The following is an 18,661-nucleotide window of genomic DNA, read 5'->3' as shown; positions in this document are numbered from 1 at the left end:
ATACAACTCTTCTCTATAATAGGTATTAATCTTCCAGGTTTACTACTTTATTACCTAAATCATTTAACCAGCTTCTTTTCACGATACAGGTATACTGTACCATTAATCAAAGTATAAAGACCTTTCTAGCTTTCCTTGAAGACTGGGCTTGTTTTAGGTAGCCATGGCTATATGGTTCTAATCACCATAATAAAAACTTAAATGTAAAACTTATTTGGTTGGGGATGAAAGAAAATATTGCAAATGGGAACCAAAGGGGTTACTGCGAAGAACATTTGGCACTGTCAACATTGCACTATGCAATTAACACTGCAAGCAGTAACCACCAATAAAAAAAAAAGCTAGTTTCCAGTTAATTGTATTTGTCTTCTCTACTTTGCCTCTGTTTCTTGCACAATTGCATCTACAGTATAGCATTTCTATTGCAACTTCAGCAGTGCCATATGAGGAAACTTTTAACACTTAAGAGTACAGTATAGTAGTTTAGAATAAATAACATCTTTTCAAGGTCCACAGGGTTTGACATTTAGGTCTATAAAACTAAGGCTGGTAAGTGGGGGCATTCTATATTTTAATCTTTGAACTTATAACCTAGTTCAATCTTTTTTCTCATACACTGAGTCAATGAGAAAACCTAGAAAAGAACACAACTAAGAATACTGGAAATTTGAGGAAAACACAAATGCTTATAATCAATAAGTCTATAGTAATGTATATCAGTTCATGAAGCAAAAGATAAAAAAAAAAAAGATCATAATTCTAAAAAAATTATTTGCTTATAATTATAAAAATGTCCACATGGTACATTCTCCTTTGCATATCAATAAACTTTTTACAGCAAAAGAAACAGGTTATAAAAAATATAGCAAATATTAAATTACAATAACTCAAGGGCATACTGTACAAGTCTTCAGGATTTTATTTTTTTGCTTAAAGACTTCCCAATTTCTTTCTCTTCTGATTCCAGGGGCCGCTTCTCCTCTGATTTTGAACCTCCAGCTTTTGACAATTTTTCGCACTGATCCTGGAAACATAAATGTGCACAAAATCAACATAAAATGATCAGTGCTCCTTCCTTCTGACTGTACCTAATAGTAATAATACACAACTAACTACAATACATAGAGAATAATACATGCTAGTATTAAATATGTTTATGACTGACTAATTAGCATCTATAGTAGGTAGTTGGTCTGAACTGCCACTGTAATAACTGATCATTAATATTTTGGGCATCTGTTGGTCTGCACTGTCAATACTTATTACACTGCCTGAATACCTCTGGAGATTTTCCAAAACAAAATTAACATTTTTTATCTTGGAGATCTTTTGTAATTGGAAACATGTGATTATTAGTTAGCTCTATAAATACTATCCCTATACCTGAGCCTGTATTATTGTTTATCAGTCAATATTTTGTGCAGCCATAGAGATTGCAATGTGATAACTGCATTGTATCCCTATACTGTACAGTATATTTTAAAAGTATCAGCATCCCCTACTTGTGTTACACACATAACTGCCATGTACAAAATGGAAACTCATTGTCAATTCATGATGATTCTGTCTGAATAGTTAACCATTATCATCATTATGAAGTGTAATGAGAGCCTTCTTGAATGAAATGAACATTTGAATGAGTTAAGAGTTGAAGTTGGGTAGCTGGATGGGGAGAGACTAAACTGGACTGGATGAAAAGCAACAGATAGAAACCAATGCAGCTGGGAGCTGGAGGGGACCAGTCGTACCAACTACTATGTACCATGCAAGCCCCATCATTAGCAGTAACCCAAAAGAATTGATCTGCTGTCCACAACATGAATATTTCTATACCTACCAAGATGGATGCAATACCCTTTGCCATTCTATAGTTGATATAGACTAACAGTACACTGTGTTTGTCATAAAGGAAAATGGTTTTACTTACACCTGTACAGTACTTACTTCACTCTTGGCAAACTTCAAAGTCCATTCCCGAGCTGTTGCTTCAAACTGGGTCTTCCTAAATTGGTATTCTTCAGCCTGCAACATAAATTATATATATATATATATATATATATATATATATATATATATATATATATATATATATATATATATTCCCCATATTCACAGGGGATGCTTGTTCCCACCCCATTGTGTATATATATACAGTATATATATATATATATATGTAGAATCTACTGGTCACTTTTACCAGACACATATGTAATTCTAATAGCCACAATGCCCTCTTAACTTCTCGAATTCTTCGTGCTTTTTTGGATATGCTTGTAACTACGAAGCCATGACACCCAAACACAAGAAATTAAAGAGACTTGTGATTTGTCAGTCGCGGGAGACGAACCCGGGTCACCTTAATCACAAGGAGGTCACGTTGGGGAATATATATATATATATATATATATATATATATTCCCCATATTCATGGGGGATGCGTACCGCACCCCACTGTAAATAGCTAAAATCCATGAATACTTAAAACCCCTCTAAAAATACTTAGAACTGCCTATTTTGATAAACACAAAAAAAACTCTAAAAATGAGTATTTCAATAGTTTTATCACAAAAAAAAAGTGCATTTAGTCATGAAACTTATATGAAAATACAGTAATTAGTGAATATTTCTCAGTCAAAAATACCGCGAATGGGTAAATTTTCTGTGAATAATGGGTATATAGCCTCGTTCCACAGAGAAATATGAGTCCGCAAATAGTGAGAGAATCGTGGATGTTTATTGTAATATATATATATATATATATATAATATATATGATATATATATATATATATATATATATATATATATATATATATATATATATATATATATATATATATATATATATATATATATATATATATATATATATATATATATATATATATATATATATATATATATATATATATATATATATATATATAATTAATGATCAAGTAACATTTACAAATTTCTATATGATACAATATCTCATCAAATGGATAACTTTTGATTAGATTTCCAATTCAAGATATCAAGTACAAGAAAGAAAAATCATTGCTAAATAAAATTCTAAATATTTTACTTCAAATACATAAATCCCAATATTTTTTAAATAGTCTTTAAAATCCTGCTTTTCTCAAGCCTGTCTAAATCTTTATATCAAAAACTAAAAATCAAGTACAGGTTGACCATCACTAATCCGGCAATCAGTAGTCTGGAACAATCAGTAATCCGGCACAAATTTCGGATAAAGTAATTTCTAATGTTTCTGCATTAATTTTCAAATTTCCCGGGTCGCTGCACTAACTCACTCGCCGGCCACTTCGATTTGGAGGCGCAGTGTACTGCATCAACAAACTGGTAGCCTAGCCTACATTATACTGAACTCTATTCACATATTAACAGTATTATACAAACATCAACATAGCAAATGTGCATCTTTTTCATGGATCTTTTAAAAAGTTATGCTTTACTACATTGTTTCCTATTGCATATATTCTCATATTGCTTTTGTATTATAAATTGAGATCAAAGTTTTGTTTTGGGAATTGATATCGTGGTGTTTCCTTTGCCGCATTTAACTAAGTTCAAAGCGCTTTTCTTGCTTCTAGTTAGCGTAAATGCATATGGATACTTTATTTATTTGGGACATGGATATTTTTCGTTATACGAAGTATTTTTAAGTCAAAATATAACTTAAATACGTCTCGTTATGAAATTAATTTAGCTATTTTTTTCGTTAATATATGACGTTCGCGGGAATCATGGCTGGCCGTTTTGGGGGCATGTTTGTTTTGTGTAAAAAAAAAAAATCAAGATTCTGTTTGTTATTTTCTCTTGATTTCATCATAATACGAGCTTTATGTATTTATCTTTTATCGGCGTGAAAACAGTAGTAATTTGTATTCTTTGATACCCAGTAGTTTTGATTAAAATACATTCTCTCCAGTTTTATTTGCAGTCGAGTTTCATCCATGTTGCCGATGCACGATAATTATAGTCATTAGCAGTTTGAACATTGTTTTCTCAGCTTCAGCTACAACTTATAACTTAAAGTTACTTTAGCAGTATATTTCCCTGCCGATCTTTTCTCCAAAGCAAATAAGGTTATAGTGTAAAAAAATATATCAGTCCTATTGTACAGTACTTAACGTCATTTGTAACATAACTACAGTAATGTGTATTACAAGACGATGGTTGAAATACAAGCAAAACAGTTGTTATCCGATACGATTATTAGCAAAACAACAGTTTTCCGTTGGTTTGTTTTATGGCTGTACGCATTTATGCAAGAGTATAACGTTACTAACAATACTTTTATCATTCTCTTTTATTTTGTTAACTAGCAGATGGAATAAAGAGATGGAGGAAAAGAAGTTTTTCTATTGTAAGTTGGTCTCTCTTGCTGCCTGATTGTACCTGCTGCCTGCGTCTGCGTGAAATCTAAAAATATTTCCTAAATATTTTCGTACCAGTATTAATTGCTAACCCCATCGTGAACTCGAAATATCGTAAGTCGAATTATCGTAACTCAAGCACTACCTGTATTTGATAATTGTCTTTTCTTTATTAACCAACTTGTACTGATTTACGGGATATTTTAATTCTAAGATGAGGTGCTTAGCTACTGGGTTTCGTGTATTCTAGCCTAATAAATGGCTAATCCGGCACCCTCCAGGTCCCAGTGATGCCGGATTAGTGATGGTCAACCTGTACTGTACTGTACATTTTGAATTATTATACCATTAGATTTCATAACTATCTGTACAACTTTTTTTCCATAAAAGCAGTACTGTACACACAAATGTGTACACTGTTCAATGATTAGCTAAGAAATTAATTATTTTTTAAATAAGAAGTACACTTTCCTATCTCCCACTTCAGTGTTCAACTGCTACAGGGCTCAAGGTAACACTGCACATGCAAAGTAAGAGGGTTCATATTTCAGTGAAAGTAATATGATAAGACAGTCAAAATCAATATTAATTTTCACTTACAATATCAGTCATCAAGGGATCATTTGGATTTGGACTTGCCATAAGAAGCCGAACTGATGTTAACACACTGGAAAGGTTATGCATGGGACGCCAACTACCATTAGGCGGTAATTTTAATACATCAAGACAAATACGTCCAACAGAGTCTATGTTGGGGTGGTATATTTTTGTAACGAAGCGTACATTTGGTGGCTGGAATGGATATCTGAAATAGCAAACTGAGTTATTTCATTGGATTACTTATATCTTAAGAAGTGTAACAGCCTACACAGCTTATATCAAACTCCAAACAAAATAATGGATCTTGCATCCTTAACATTTTCGACAACATGATGAAAATCACCTACTGAAAAGCATTCAACGTTTCCGATACACACAAAACTGTTTATCCCCAATCTATAAAGCACCAAATTTAATATCCAAACAATTTTCATACAAGCAGAACTGAGGCCAAAATAAACAAAGTCAGAACATTTTATAAATAAAAAATTTCCTTTACAATTTTTATATAATTTAGTACACCATCAGATATACTCAAAATTCTAACAAATGCTGGTCTTATCTAATTATAAAAAAATTTTTTGCTTGATAAAAAACAAGTTTTTAATAAAAATAGGCCTGTTATTTGCAAATGCTATAAAACTGTCCTACTCTGCACTATATGCTGCATGTGTGAGAAATTATCTATTACTCCTAGGAATCCTTTTAATTACTAAATAAAAGGCCCACAGAGCTTGAATATGCCACATGCAGAACAAGAAATATAAGTTATGGGACAAAATTAAACATCTGTTAGCATTATGTAAATAATACATAAGATTTATAAATACAGTAACTGAAATGTCAATCAAAATTATACAATAAAATACTACAATATAACTATAGTATAAGTGATAACAACTTACATCACTAACTGAAGTTTATGCAAGGAACTATTCAATCAGAAGAAAACAAAATACCATTTAGCCTAATCTGCAGTAGACACTGCACCCACAGGATAGTGTAAGGGTTTGAGAATACGTATTTCCGCGGGAAAAACAGTAACAACTATATGGAATCCCAGAGACTAACAATTAAGTAATGCCTAAATATGATGGGCTAACTCAGTGGATGGGCGTCAATTTCTGAGGCCTAGGGAAAATTAAAAATTCTAGAATTATATTCGTTATTTTCTTAACAAAAGTGGATGAACTAATCTGAGCAAGTTTATAAAAAAAATGAAAAAAGTATCGCCTTTTAACGTTAGTTTCCTATAGTCTGCCACTCTAGTTAGGCTCGCTAGGCTTACCATTTCATTATTTTGTAATTATTTGCCTCCCTCCCTGTCCCTCGAAACTCCTTCTCATTCTCCCTTTTTTTTTTATTTCCTCCTAATCTGGGAAAATAGATGAGGGGGCGTGGAGGGAAGGATCAGCTCTTAGAGGGGCGTGGTAATAAAAAGGTTGAGAACCACTGGGCTAACTGGTGTAACAGTTGGGGAAGTAACTAATCTGAGCAAGAAAGCAAGAGTTGAATTTAAGTCTGGACACATAAATATAAAAGGAATTAGGAGAGAGAGAGAGAGAGAGAGAGAGAGAAGAGAGAGAGAGAGAGAGAGAGAGAGAGAGAGATACTTGCATGTAGTAAAACAATAAGAAAAAATTCACTACAGTACTAGATAATCTTATTCTTCAAAACCTACAACTATGAAACAATAATGGCTAACTAACAAAAGATAAACAATTTGTTCTGCAACCAAATATCTCCAACAATCCTGAGATCTGAAATCAACAATCCATTAATTTGTAGTCAATCTGGAGTAGAGGGGTTGGCAATGAGAAAACAAGATACAGTACATAAAAAATCTATGACCAGGATAAAATTGATACTTTAACTACAAGGATTTGCCAAGACAATAAAGAAAATAAATATCAATGAATTAAAAACCAAATATTGCTTCTTCATTCTTTTATTCAGTAAAATTAGCAAAGTATTAAAAATTGAAGGTAAAAATTTGGAAACTGTTAAACTACAATAATGACCAGCTCTCCAACTTGCTTTCTCCTCCTTCATATACATTAGGTAAGTACAGCTAAACATCTAAAGACTACTTGGCTAACTGTGATTGAAAATTCTATAATTTATTCTTCATTATTAAATTATGTCAATAATAGATAATAGAGTACTGTATCTGAATGTCAATAATAGATAATAGAGTATCTGATAAATAGCCACACTTTGGGAAAAGCACAAAGATGTAGAAAATTCCTGATAACCACAGTCTACAAAACAAATCTATTCACCATAACTTTAAAAACCATGGTTCAAAGATTAAAATATACAAAACTTACTTTTCTGGAACTTCAATTTCCAGCTTGAACACACCACCATCATATACAGTGCCTTCTTCACCAAAGATAACTGAAAAAAAATATCAATATGTATTTTGTTAAAAAACACCAGAGCTCTTTAAAATCACACAACAGCTTCTATTAACAGGTTTTACAATCCACATCATTGTAAAAACATATTTAAAGTGAAGTTGTATTGCAAAAATAAAGCATTTGTAGTCCAATGTTTGCTGAACCGCATAATGAATAAATTACATCAAAATTAAAATAATAAGGCTATACTATACTGTAAATATGGAAGAAACCCTTGATGAATTAACTGAGGGTTTTAAGATTAAACTAGGCCCCCAAGAGTCTACTACGGTATGTCAGTAGCACTTTATCAAAATTATTATATTACTGCAGACTGAATTGTAATGTAACATAATTCAATCCTTCTTTTAAAACTTTTCGTAACAACAAGAATCAAACACATCAACAAAGCAACATATGGCCTGTGAAAATTTTTAATGAAGAAGTCAATTATATTCTAATAAACTTCTTAACCTTCATTGCAATTATACAAAGTAAATTTACTTTTTGAGCATAACAGTTTATATTATCAGAATATTTTACAACCTATCACACACCACATGCTAATCTACTCTTGTACTATACTGATCCAAAATACAGACTGAAAGTAGCCACATTAGCAAGGTGTTGGTGAAATATAGGAAACATGAAGTACATACTAATCTATAAAGTAAACACACCTGCTGTGAAAGTAGTGAGATCATCTGCTTCAGGCCAACAAGAGACTCCAACAGGAGGTGATTCAAGCAACTGTTGGCATTCTTTTTTTAAACGTCCCAGGCGTACGGCCATGCTTATCTGAGATACAGTTTATATGGAGGTGCTTTGTAGAGCTTCAAATTTTCCAGTTTACAATTATCCACTGTTCAGAGTCAACATCCAAAGGTTTTCTTCCTGTTGGTAAGATTTAAATTACAAACATGAAAATGAGGATGTTATACTATAACAAATATCATTTAGCTAAATACAAAACCTGGTACGTGTCCACTACAGAACACAAACCCTGTTTTACAATATTCAGAACTACAATATCAAAGGTCAAAGGGCTAGTCTTCAGAGTTGAAGGCCTCTTAAGTAATACTATCTCTAAAATTCTGCATCAATCTCAAACACACCAAGGAACTGCCAACTCTTTCCTGAGTTGGTGGACCTTTTTGTTTCAATCCTCATCCCAAAATGTGTTCCCTGCTGACCTGAGAAGAAACTGAATTTCTCTTAGTTAATCAGAAGTCTCAGTCATACTCAGTTTACATCTAGGATGAGCTCTTGGAAATATATTTCTACAATATATATAGCAGTTGTTAGCGTATTAACTAAGGCAAATGTCCATAAAATGTAATTATTACTACCACAGGGGACCATCAATCACATACAGAACTAAGCATCCAGGGTCAATCACATTTAAAGGTTTGACCTGAGACTTGATACATTCAAGACAAAACAATGACGCTTCCTTGACAGCAAATGAAACTCAAGCAAAGAGCCTCATCAAACCAGTGTCTAATCTTTGATCCCTCATCCTTACCAATCCTATTTAAATGGGCGCCATGTGCTGTACCAAGCCTGCCTTTATTGCCCTGTATATGTCTATATTAATAAGACAACCACGACCAACAGTTATCATCATAATTCTAAGGAAGAGGTCCACATGGAGATACAGTGCTGTTTATTAATGAGATTTTTTGACTGACCAATATAGAAAAAGATTTTTATGATACAGCACAGGCAAGATGGCTTGACAAATTTACCAGTATGACATGAGAGATTTACCATCTTTTGTTTATATTTTTACATTAATTCCCATGAGGCTGATACTATGAGTGGCATACCGCATACCTTTTCTGCGTAGATACACGAACAAAGGAAGGTAAATTCTCACATTATTTTGGTAAATTTTTCAAGTTATCTCACCTGAAGTGCACTACAAACAACCTTGGCTATATTTTTCAGTCAAAAAATTTCATTAATAAACACTATTTCCGTGCGGAGCTCTTACTTACGATGACTGTTATCTTAACTAAGAATTGCCCTGGCCTAGCTTAGCCTGGAGCCTAGTTTAGTGGCCATGACTAGCCTAACTGGCTTAGCACATCAAACTAGCCTGGAACTCTGCTGGCTGTGTGGGTGTGGCACAAGCAATTGCCTAGTCTAGGCTATTCCATGTCTTCAAATTGACAAAGCCTAAGCTAGGCTATAACCTATAATACTAACTCGTGATAATAATCTTTAAACGTTGGGATAGTTAGTTTAATACAATAGGACGCTAGGCTACCAAACAATTATGTTAATCGTAGCCGTTACACGGCAAGGCTTAGCATAGCCACTGAACCCAGGCTGAGCGAGTTCGAGACAATTAGGCCATATTGTTTTCTTCCGTGAACGTGTTAGGCCGTCACAACTTTAGGCCATACAACGTTCAGGCCGTGAGGCATGGCGGAAGCCCGTTGGGACGCTGTGTTTAGTACTAGTCCCTCGGGGATGCATATAGCATCCATTTCGCTGTTTGCCAGTTTGGATGTTATGGCCCACTAATGACTTATGGCTGAAAAGACCAGGACCGAGCTGAGCTTGACTAATTACAGTACAGTACAAATTCTGCCATTCAAATAAGTAGAATTTTGCTGGGAAAAAGATCCCAACGCTTCATTTCTGGGTTGCTCCAAGAGAAAGGGTTGGTGTTGCCATAACATTAAGGTTACATCAGGCTATTTTACAATAAACAAGTTAGAGTGAAAGGCCAAACTCACATCTTAGGCCTACAGCAACTCCGCCAAACATATGAAACCAATCTGACATTTTTGGTAGGCTGGTTGGTTGGTTTATGACATTAAATGGTAAACGGTATATAACTTACACAATAGACAGAAATATAAACAAAAATAATACACAAGATTCGGTAAATATTCCGGTCGGCCACTGGCGGGAATCAGGCCGTGGAAATAGCATGCAGTTTTACCAGCTATAAATTAGTATTTTTTAAGAATAACCATAGTATTATACGTACTTCAACTCAGTTAACGCACTGAACAAATCACCTAGAAACTAACTGAATGCAGGATCAACTCTGCAAAACAGTATTTGCGTTCTTTACAGTAAAGTATTTGGATATTCTGATGTTGGTTTATTTACAAATTCAAAATATCTTTAGATTGGATTTCAAGGTCAGCATGCAGCCTTTAAAACGGCTCCTCAGTTTATCCTGCATTTTTACCGAGTTTTAGGGTTTTATTTTTTTATGTCTTCTTTCCCGTGTATGGTATAAAATCTTTTATTTCATTACAAATACCATCTTACGTAATAAAAATCATACCTACTATTTCACTCTTGCCTTCTCTTTATGTTTGTTACTATTCAATTACTGTATTTCACTTCCCTCTACCAATCCTTCTTGCAACTTCTTAATTCTTTCCTTAATTTTCACAAAAATGCTAACCAACACTCCATCTCTGTGTTTAAGGGACTCAATGTTGAATTTTGCTTATAATCTAAGTTCTCCGATTTCTCTTTTCCATTCCTTGTATAGTATATATCTAGAGTAACGTTATCCCTAGCTCTTTTTTCCCCTTTTACTGTATAGTCTTTTTTTTGGCTTTTGCCTCTGGGTTAGTATTTTTCTTGATTTTTATTTCATTTAATTCTAGCTGTTAAAAGTATCTTGTCTCTGGTATCCATCATTACACTTCTCTTTCCTTCATGACCAAGGATCTTTATGAATGTTTTAAATGAGAATACCATTTTACTGCAGTTCCCTTTTCACCACCCTGGTCATAAAAGATGTTCTCACCTCTCCTTTTAATAATTCTATAACTGTTTGGTACTTCATGTACCATATACTTCATATCCTACTTTCTGTATCTCTGTATCTTGTTGCTCAACGCCATTTAAGAGCCAAATGGCCTAAAATGACCCACCGTTTGACTTGAGAACCTAAAATTTAAAAATCAAACCGGCCTTCCTATGTCTTGAATTCTCTGTAACTTTTTGAGGATTTTATTGCAGGTATTCTGTTATTTGAATGTTGGATTAGTTTTTTTTTTTTTGCTTTAACTGTCACATCCATTTTTCAAAATTTACTCTTCATCTCTATCTTAATTACTTCTGGGGTTTATGGTTCACCCTTCATATACTTCATCGTCTTTCTACTGTTATCACAGGCCACACTTTTTTTCTTCTTTCTGTCAAGGGGATATTATGTTTTACATCCTCTTTCTGCTTACTGTAACCAGAGTATTATCGACATACTCTACATACACACACTTACTGTATCTATAAATAGTTTACAGCATTTTCATTCTTCCTTTACACACACATATCTATGCATATATACAGTACATTTATTTATATATATATATATATATATATATATATATATATATATATATATATATATATATATATATAATGTGAGAGTAAAAGTGAAATAATGAGCAGGAGACAAGTACTGCTGATTTATTGACGTTGTTGTTGTTTTAGATTTAGCTGGCCTTGTGCCAGCACGGGCTCTTGCTTCCAGAGCAGCCCGTAACTATATGTTGATGATGAGTCTGTGGGATGGATAGGTTAATGAAAACTTTATTATGATACATGAACGTGATTTTGGTGGGGGGTTTATTGATTGTTGTTGTTGTTTTAGATTTAGCTGGCCTTGTGCCAGCCCAGGCTCTTGCTTCTAGTGCAGCCCGTAACTATATGTTGATGATGAGTCTGTGAGATGCTTTTATTGATAAAAAATAGCTGCTTATAAAGCGGGATGCGGACGTCTGCGTAGTGCGCAGAGGCTGCTGGTACAACGATTTACAGGTGACCTGAGGTCAAACTAGTTCCTTAAAAAACAGGGCAGGTTCATACAGAGAACATAGTGATAAAGAATGTCTGACAAATGAAATAAATAACTTGTTACTTGTACATAATAAATGATCGCTTGGAAAGACAACATATACATAGTTTATAATTGAGATGATAAATATATATTCCACTCGACCTTAGGTCGTGGAAAGGCACCACAGAAAACGGGATGTTCTCCATAGAGAACTCATTGAGTGGGGACTTTACACACACACACACACATATATATATATATATATATATATATATATATATATATATATATATATATATATATATGTATATACATACATACATACATACACACACACACATATATATATACACACATATATATTAGTTTAGGGCCTTATAATTCTTCATTTTGTCTCCCATACATGTTTGCTATTGCATCTATAATTTTTTGGTCATTCTGTAGTCTTTCATTTCTTTCACCAAAATTTTGTATTATCCTTTTTGTTGTACCTAATAACTGGAAAGTGTTTAGAGGTCCACATCAGGCTTCTAATACCTGTCTCCCTTACTAAACTTATGGGCAGTCTTAAAGCCAGGGCCTGTGCTGGCATAAGCCAACTTAATCTAAGCCAAACAACTCTATGATGACGTCCATCAACATTTGTCTTCAATGTACTTCAGTACAATTCGTTACCCCCAAATCTAATCGTGCATTCAAAGCCTTACTTCTACAGTAGCACATTAGTTAACGGCATATGAGCAAAGTTGTGGTGTGACTTGACTCTTTCCATTTATACCTGATACAACACTGCTTTCCATGTATACATAATCCTTATTAGGCAATTAATTCCCAGTAATGTAAGGAACTTTTAAAGTTTTTATAATCTAAATTTTCATTCATTTCCATAGAAGTAACAACATATACTCCTTGTTTATTCGTTATACTTGATGGTACAATAATTTCTTACGGTCTTTAAACAATAACACTGAAGCACAAGTATTATCATACTATTCTTGAAAACATTAGAGTTTCTGATCAGAAGAGAAGCGCCTTCAACTTGGTATGGGGAGTGGCCTCACAATCTCTGTATCATATAGCTCTTTCCTCTTGTTCACAGCATGCCCCTGATTTGTTTTGCCTCTGTTACGTCTTTTAATTATCTTATTCTTGTTTGCTTCTTCCCTTGCCTCTGTTAGGCTAACTTACAGGTACTGATCGTACAACGAAAAGTCATTCGGAAAAAAAAGTTACCGAACAACTCAATAGGTCTGACACTTATTCTGCCCTTACCCAGGAGGAAAGGTTAGCTATTAAAGGTCTTCTTGTTAATTATAGAAACAAAGTTTCCAGAATCAGATGATCAAATCCTTTCTAAGAAATTTTCTGACAAATCTCAAGAAGCAGAGTTAGAGGCCGAATTACCATATTACCAGGATTATCTGGACAAAATTGAGTATTACTTGAGATTTCCAGGGGTAAGATTGATTCTAATATTCCTGACGTGGCCAGCAGTGTACTGAAACAGCCAACTACCCCTCTTCCTAAGTTTACTAGCAAAGAAGGAGAAGATTTCTTAAAAATTATTATAGCAGAGTTTGAGGCTCCAACTAATGCCTTTCAGTATCCAGACAGAGATTTACTCTTGTTGCTTAAGTAACAGGTAGATGGTCGAGCAAAAACTTTATTAAGTTCCCTTGAAGCTGATAAACAGTGTTATGTAGATGATGCCAAGGAACTATTGATTTCTGCCTTTGCTTCTAAGGATGTTTGCAAAAATAATGCTATTAGAAAAATAACAGGGTTAAATTTAAAAGAGGGTGATGATCCCTTTACAATTATTTCCATCCTCACATCAGTATGCGAAGTAGTTAAGACTTTTGCCATTGAAACTGATGAATTTGTCAGATATTCTGTTTGGTGCAGCTTAAATACTCGGTTTCAGCGTCATATGATTAATATTACAAGAAAGAATCATCTTTCCTTAAATGACATTATTTCAAATTTCTTTGCAGCTCGCGAAAGGTATGAAAGTGACAAAAAAAAACTGTTGCTGAAACTTTAAAATGTAACGCTTCACCTGTTAAGGCATTAAAATTCGCCCTTCGTAAAGAGAGAACTACCAGCATGGCTGCGGAAGCAGTAACAAATGATAATGACTGGTCTTCCCCACAGTGTTCCTTATGTTCTACGGTTGGAAATACTGATGAATTTCACTTTATTCACAAGTGCCCTAATTTCCTTTCTCCCATAGATAAAATACATATTTTAAAATCTAGAAATGGATGTGTAAAATGCGGCCAGTTTAATTATGTTTCCGGTAAATGCCGTTTTAAATTCAAGAGACGCTGTTAGCTGACATATGACTTACCTGTGTGATAGGAATCCGTCAACAGGTACAAACTTTAATAATATTAAAGACAACAAAGCCAATGTGGAAACTTCTTCCCAAATAAACAGCGGTGTTGCTATCCTCCCTACCTGTCATGGTGATTCCATTTTACCCACTTTCTCATTTAATGTTGGTGAGACTATTTACAAAGGACTGAAAGACAGTAGTTCGCAGAGCACTTTTATTGCTAAGAAACGGGGTGAGGTGAATACACTTAAAATCATTAACCCTACAGTGAAGCTAACATTAATGGGTTTAAGGTAACAGAGAGTATTTTACTAAAATTGTGGAGGTTCCTGTTATGATAGGAGATAAATCCTTTATCATTTATGGCTTGGTTGTAACAAATATTAATGTAGCATTAAAATTACCTATGCTTGGCAGGTTAGTCGGTAAATTTCAGGCACAAGGAGTTAAACTGGTTGATCAATTCCTTAATAAATATTCTCATGAAATTGATAATGTCCAGCTCATTTTAGGTACAGGCTTCGCTTATTGCATTGCAGGTACAGATACAGTTTTTGGAGGAACAAATTCATCAACATATACAGAATGTCATGCAGGTGTCTTGCTGTCTGGTAGTATTGATTTAATGACTAAGAATATGGATAATTTAGCTGATACGCGAGTGCAGACCTCGACTGTTAGTTATCCATTTGAGAGCAGTTCTGCTATTCATATACAGAGTAGTTCCTTCTTGCTATACTCTAAAGTTGATATCTTAGCCTGTGATGACACTAATACTAACTTGGAAGTAAACTGTTCCTTTAAGTAATAAATGAAAGAGGTATGCTTATCGAGAAACCCTTGCAACAGGCCACTGATCAACTTTTAGAATCGGAATGTAATTATTACTTAAATTGCGATCAGAATTTCTACAATGATGAAAGTATTGAACTCAACAACCAGCTGGTTGAATTTACCATCAACAACCTTCGTCGTAAGGAATCATTATCGTCCCTTTGTTGTGGAATGGTCAAGTTTCTCATTTGCTTTCAAAGAATGAAAATCTAAGTTGATATGAAGGTCTAATCTTAAGAGACTTAAAAGACATCCAGAACGTTTGCAGCTCGACCAAACAATTAAGGAACAGTTAAAGGCAGGCATAGTTGAACCCATATATGATTTAGAGGTACAGTATTTAAAAGTGAGAATCCTCAACACTCTTTTTTACCACACATGCCAATCTTTAAACCTGATAAGGATGCTACCAAATGTAGAATTGTATATTTGTCCAACCTTAGTGTTTCTTCTGGTAGTAAATCTTTGTCACATAACCAGTTCATGTATTCAAGGCCTACATTAAACCATATATTATCATCTTTCTGTTTACAACTTAAATTTGACCAAAAGTTACTCATATTTGACCTCAAGAAAGCTTTTAATATGCTGAAAAATTTCTGTATTTTTTCAGGACCGGATTTAAGTATAAATGAAGTTCCAGAATTACCAACTACTATACCAGCATTTGCGACACCCACTGAGGTTCAAGCAACTCCTTCCACTACTAGTGTTACTGAAATTTCTAATGATCTTATCGATATTGATAATTATTCCAGTTTCAGGAGACTTGTATTAATTTTTCGCAGGGTTTTCTAGGTGGTACATAAATGGAAACTGAAGGCAAAAATTGTATGCTCATCAGTCGCCAATTACTTCACCCAGGCTCTAAATTTCTTGTCATACAACGAACAAAGGAAGCATTATCCTGAGGTATGTTCTTACCTACAGCATGGTCTTTATTCCAAACAAGGCATTCCTCTTATTATAACACAACTTTAAATATTTTTGCCCCGTAGGGGGGGGGTTAGTGCCTTCAGCACAATATAGGCATTACTTAGGGGTCTTTGCAGCGTCCCTTTGGTCCCTAGCTGCGACCCCTTTCATTCCTTTTACTGTACTTCCGTTCATATTCCCTTTCTTCCATCTTACTGTCCACCCTCGCCTAACAATTGATTCATAGTGCAGCTGCGAGGTTTTCCTCCTGTTACACCTTTCAAACTTTTACTGTCAATTTCCATTTCAGCGATGAATGGCCTTAGTTGCCCCAGTGCTTGGTATGTACGCCTAAAATCTATAAATCAATCAATAAATATATTTTTGGATTCACAGGGTCTCCTAAGAGACAAGAGTAAATTAAAAAATGGAATTATGGCTTAAATGGAAACTACCCTTTATTATTACATCCAGAGAGTCATTTGACCAAACTAATTATTTGAGATGCACACCTCAAATTATTACATTCAGGATGTTATTCTGTATTAACAGAAATCTGAAAGCATTATTACATCCCTAAGCATTTCTCAGTTGTGAAAAGGGCTCTCAGACAATGTGTCCATTGTCGCAGGTTTAATAATCGTTTTACTGCATATAGTTAAACCACAACTTTTACAGGGACTTCAGAACAGATCCTCCAACTGTTCCCTTTTCTATTTATTGACTATTTGGGACCTTTCAATACGAAGGATGGAAAGGAGACATGAAAGGTTTGGTTATTGTGTTTTACCTGTACTTGGTCGAGGGCAGTTAACCTCAAAATTTGTAGGAGTTTGAACGTGGCAGAATTTTTAAGAGTATTTCAGCTGCACTGCTTTGAGTATGGGATTCCTCAACTAGGCATAAGTGATCTTGGAACTCGGTGGCAGGAGCTAACACTATAACTTCTTTCATTAGTGACCCTCAGACTCAATTATATTTTGAGGAAAATAATGTAAAACTTCTCTCCTTCCTGTCATATTTCAAAGGCTGCAGTCAATTGGGATCATTAGTAGAAGTCTATGTAAAAATGGTTAAAAGATTAATGATTGGAGCAATTAAGAATTTTGTATTGATCTACAGAGATTGTGAATTTCTTGTCAGCAATATTGTGGATCTCATTAATTGGCATCCTATAGCCTTCAAAGAAGCTGTTCATGATAACACTGACTACATGCCTGAACCAATAACGCCAGAACAACTCATATGAGGCTATGAATTAACGTCTCGAAACCTTATCCCTGATCTTCAATCTATTTCAGTTGAAGATCCAGAATTTGACCCTGGCAAGCCTAATATTTCTGATAATTACCTAAAGTTGTGTAAAATTAGGAAGGCTTTAATAGAGACCTATCATAATGACTTTCTAGGTACACTGATTCAGCAAGCATTTGACAGAAAGGACGATACCGTCCCGTTACTCATAATTTACTAAAGGTTGGGGAAGTTGTATTAATTAAGGAGGAACATACCAAAAGGAATAATTATCCTCTAGGCATAATTCTAGAAGTTTTTACAAATGATTTGAGTGAAGTTACCCATGCTGTTATTAAGATGGGAAAAACAGGCCAGACATCAAAGTTGCATGTCAGTAATACCATTCCAATACTAGAAAATACTGGAGGTACCTATTCAGCTACTCCTGATGTCTATGATTCTGCTACTTCGTCCTTATGGCCCAAAAGAAAGGCTGCTATATTAAGCCAAGAAAGGACAAGGCAAATGCTTTAGCATTTATTCAATGTGTATATTCATGTATTTAATTTACTTATTTTTACATTTTTCAAATTGTACTTTCTTAACAATTGTAAAGTTCTATATGTTTCGGTATGGAATTTTTTCCCTTCAGGAAAATTTCCATCTTCCCCTTTGGACTACAGTATACAAAATATTTCATTTTTACATGGCGACAGGAAAGACCAGTAATTATTATCACTTTGGTATTTTGACTGCCCTACTCTTGGTACCATCAAACTCTCTTTCCTGCCGTTCAAACTATCAAGATGGATAGTTTGCCAATTCCTCCTCCTTCCATATGCTTTTACTTGAGCAAAACTGCCGACGAGGAGCAAAGCAACCTGGCAGTCAGAGCAGAGACCTCACTCACCTGGGAAGGTCCATACTATTCATATTCTTCTGCCATGCCTCTGTTAGGCTAAAGACATATCTCGGGATCTCTGGTCTCCGTCACCCTCCTGTGACTATCTGCCAAAATCCATCTGCAATGCCTTGTGCAAGGTTCAACAATGGCGAGTACCAAAAATAAATAGGGCTTATTCTTAAAGGTTATCATTGTGAATTCCTAGTGTCTTATGTTGCCTATTGAAGTTTTC

The 18,661-nt window shown here is 34.4% G+C and overlaps 2 protein-coding genes across 4 annotated transcripts in view; both read right to left on the bottom strand.

The window, feature by feature from the left end:
- eIF3l (eukaryotic translation initiation factor 3 subunit l) overlaps positions 1–18,661 on the bottom strand; it is a 248,904-nt gene that overhangs the window by 45,084 nt on the left and 185,159 nt on the right. The window lies entirely within an intron of this gene.
- LOC136832069 (ubiquitin-conjugating enzyme E2 T-like) lies at positions 548–10,525 on the bottom strand. Of its 3 annotated transcripts, none has more exons than XM_067092678.1 (6): positions 10,388–10,525; positions 8,064–8,277; positions 7,312–7,381; positions 4,982–5,186; positions 1,945–2,022; positions 548–1,024 (listed from the first exon to the last, which is right to left on the bottom strand). In XM_067092678.1, the coding sequence occupies exons 2-6, from the start codon at positions 8,173–8,175 to the stop codon at positions 911–913; spliced, it is 579 nt and encodes a 192-aa protein (XP_066948779.1). In that variant the 5' UTR covers positions 8,176–8,277; positions 10,388–10,525; the 3' UTR covers positions 548–910. The 3 variants fall into 3 exon arrangements, with proteins under 3 accessions (XP_066948779.1, XP_066948780.1, XP_066948781.1); XM_067092679.1 differs by having other exon boundaries at positions 10,238–10,495; XM_067092680.1 differs by lacking the exon at positions 10,388–10,525 and adding an exon at positions 10,131–10,326.

Source organism: Macrobrachium rosenbergii, chromosome 49 (assembly GCF_040412425.1).
Source record: "Macrobrachium rosenbergii isolate ZJJX-2024 chromosome 49, ASM4041242v1, whole genome shotgun sequence".
Lineage (NCBI taxonomy): Eukaryota > Metazoa > Arthropoda > Malacostraca > Decapoda > Palaemonidae > Macrobrachium > Macrobrachium rosenbergii.
Note: the sequence above shows the minus strand (reverse complement) of the source record. Positions and strands in the feature narration are given on the sequence as shown.

Bases quoted from the DNA above. Each gene is read 5' to 3' on its own strand.
- LOC136832069 (XM_067092678.1), bottom strand. From the start codon at position 8,175: ATGGCCGTACGCCTGGGACGTTTAAAAAAAGAATGCCAACAGTTGCTT. The intron at 5,187-7,311 runs GTAAGTTTTGTA...TTGCTATTTCAG, and splicing joins GAAATTGAAGTTCCAGAAAA to ATATCCATTCCAGCCACCAA. The intron at 1,025-1,944 runs GTAAGTACTGTA...TTATGTTTCCAG, and splicing joins TGAAGTTTGCCAAGAGTGAA to GATCAGTGCGAAAAATTGTC.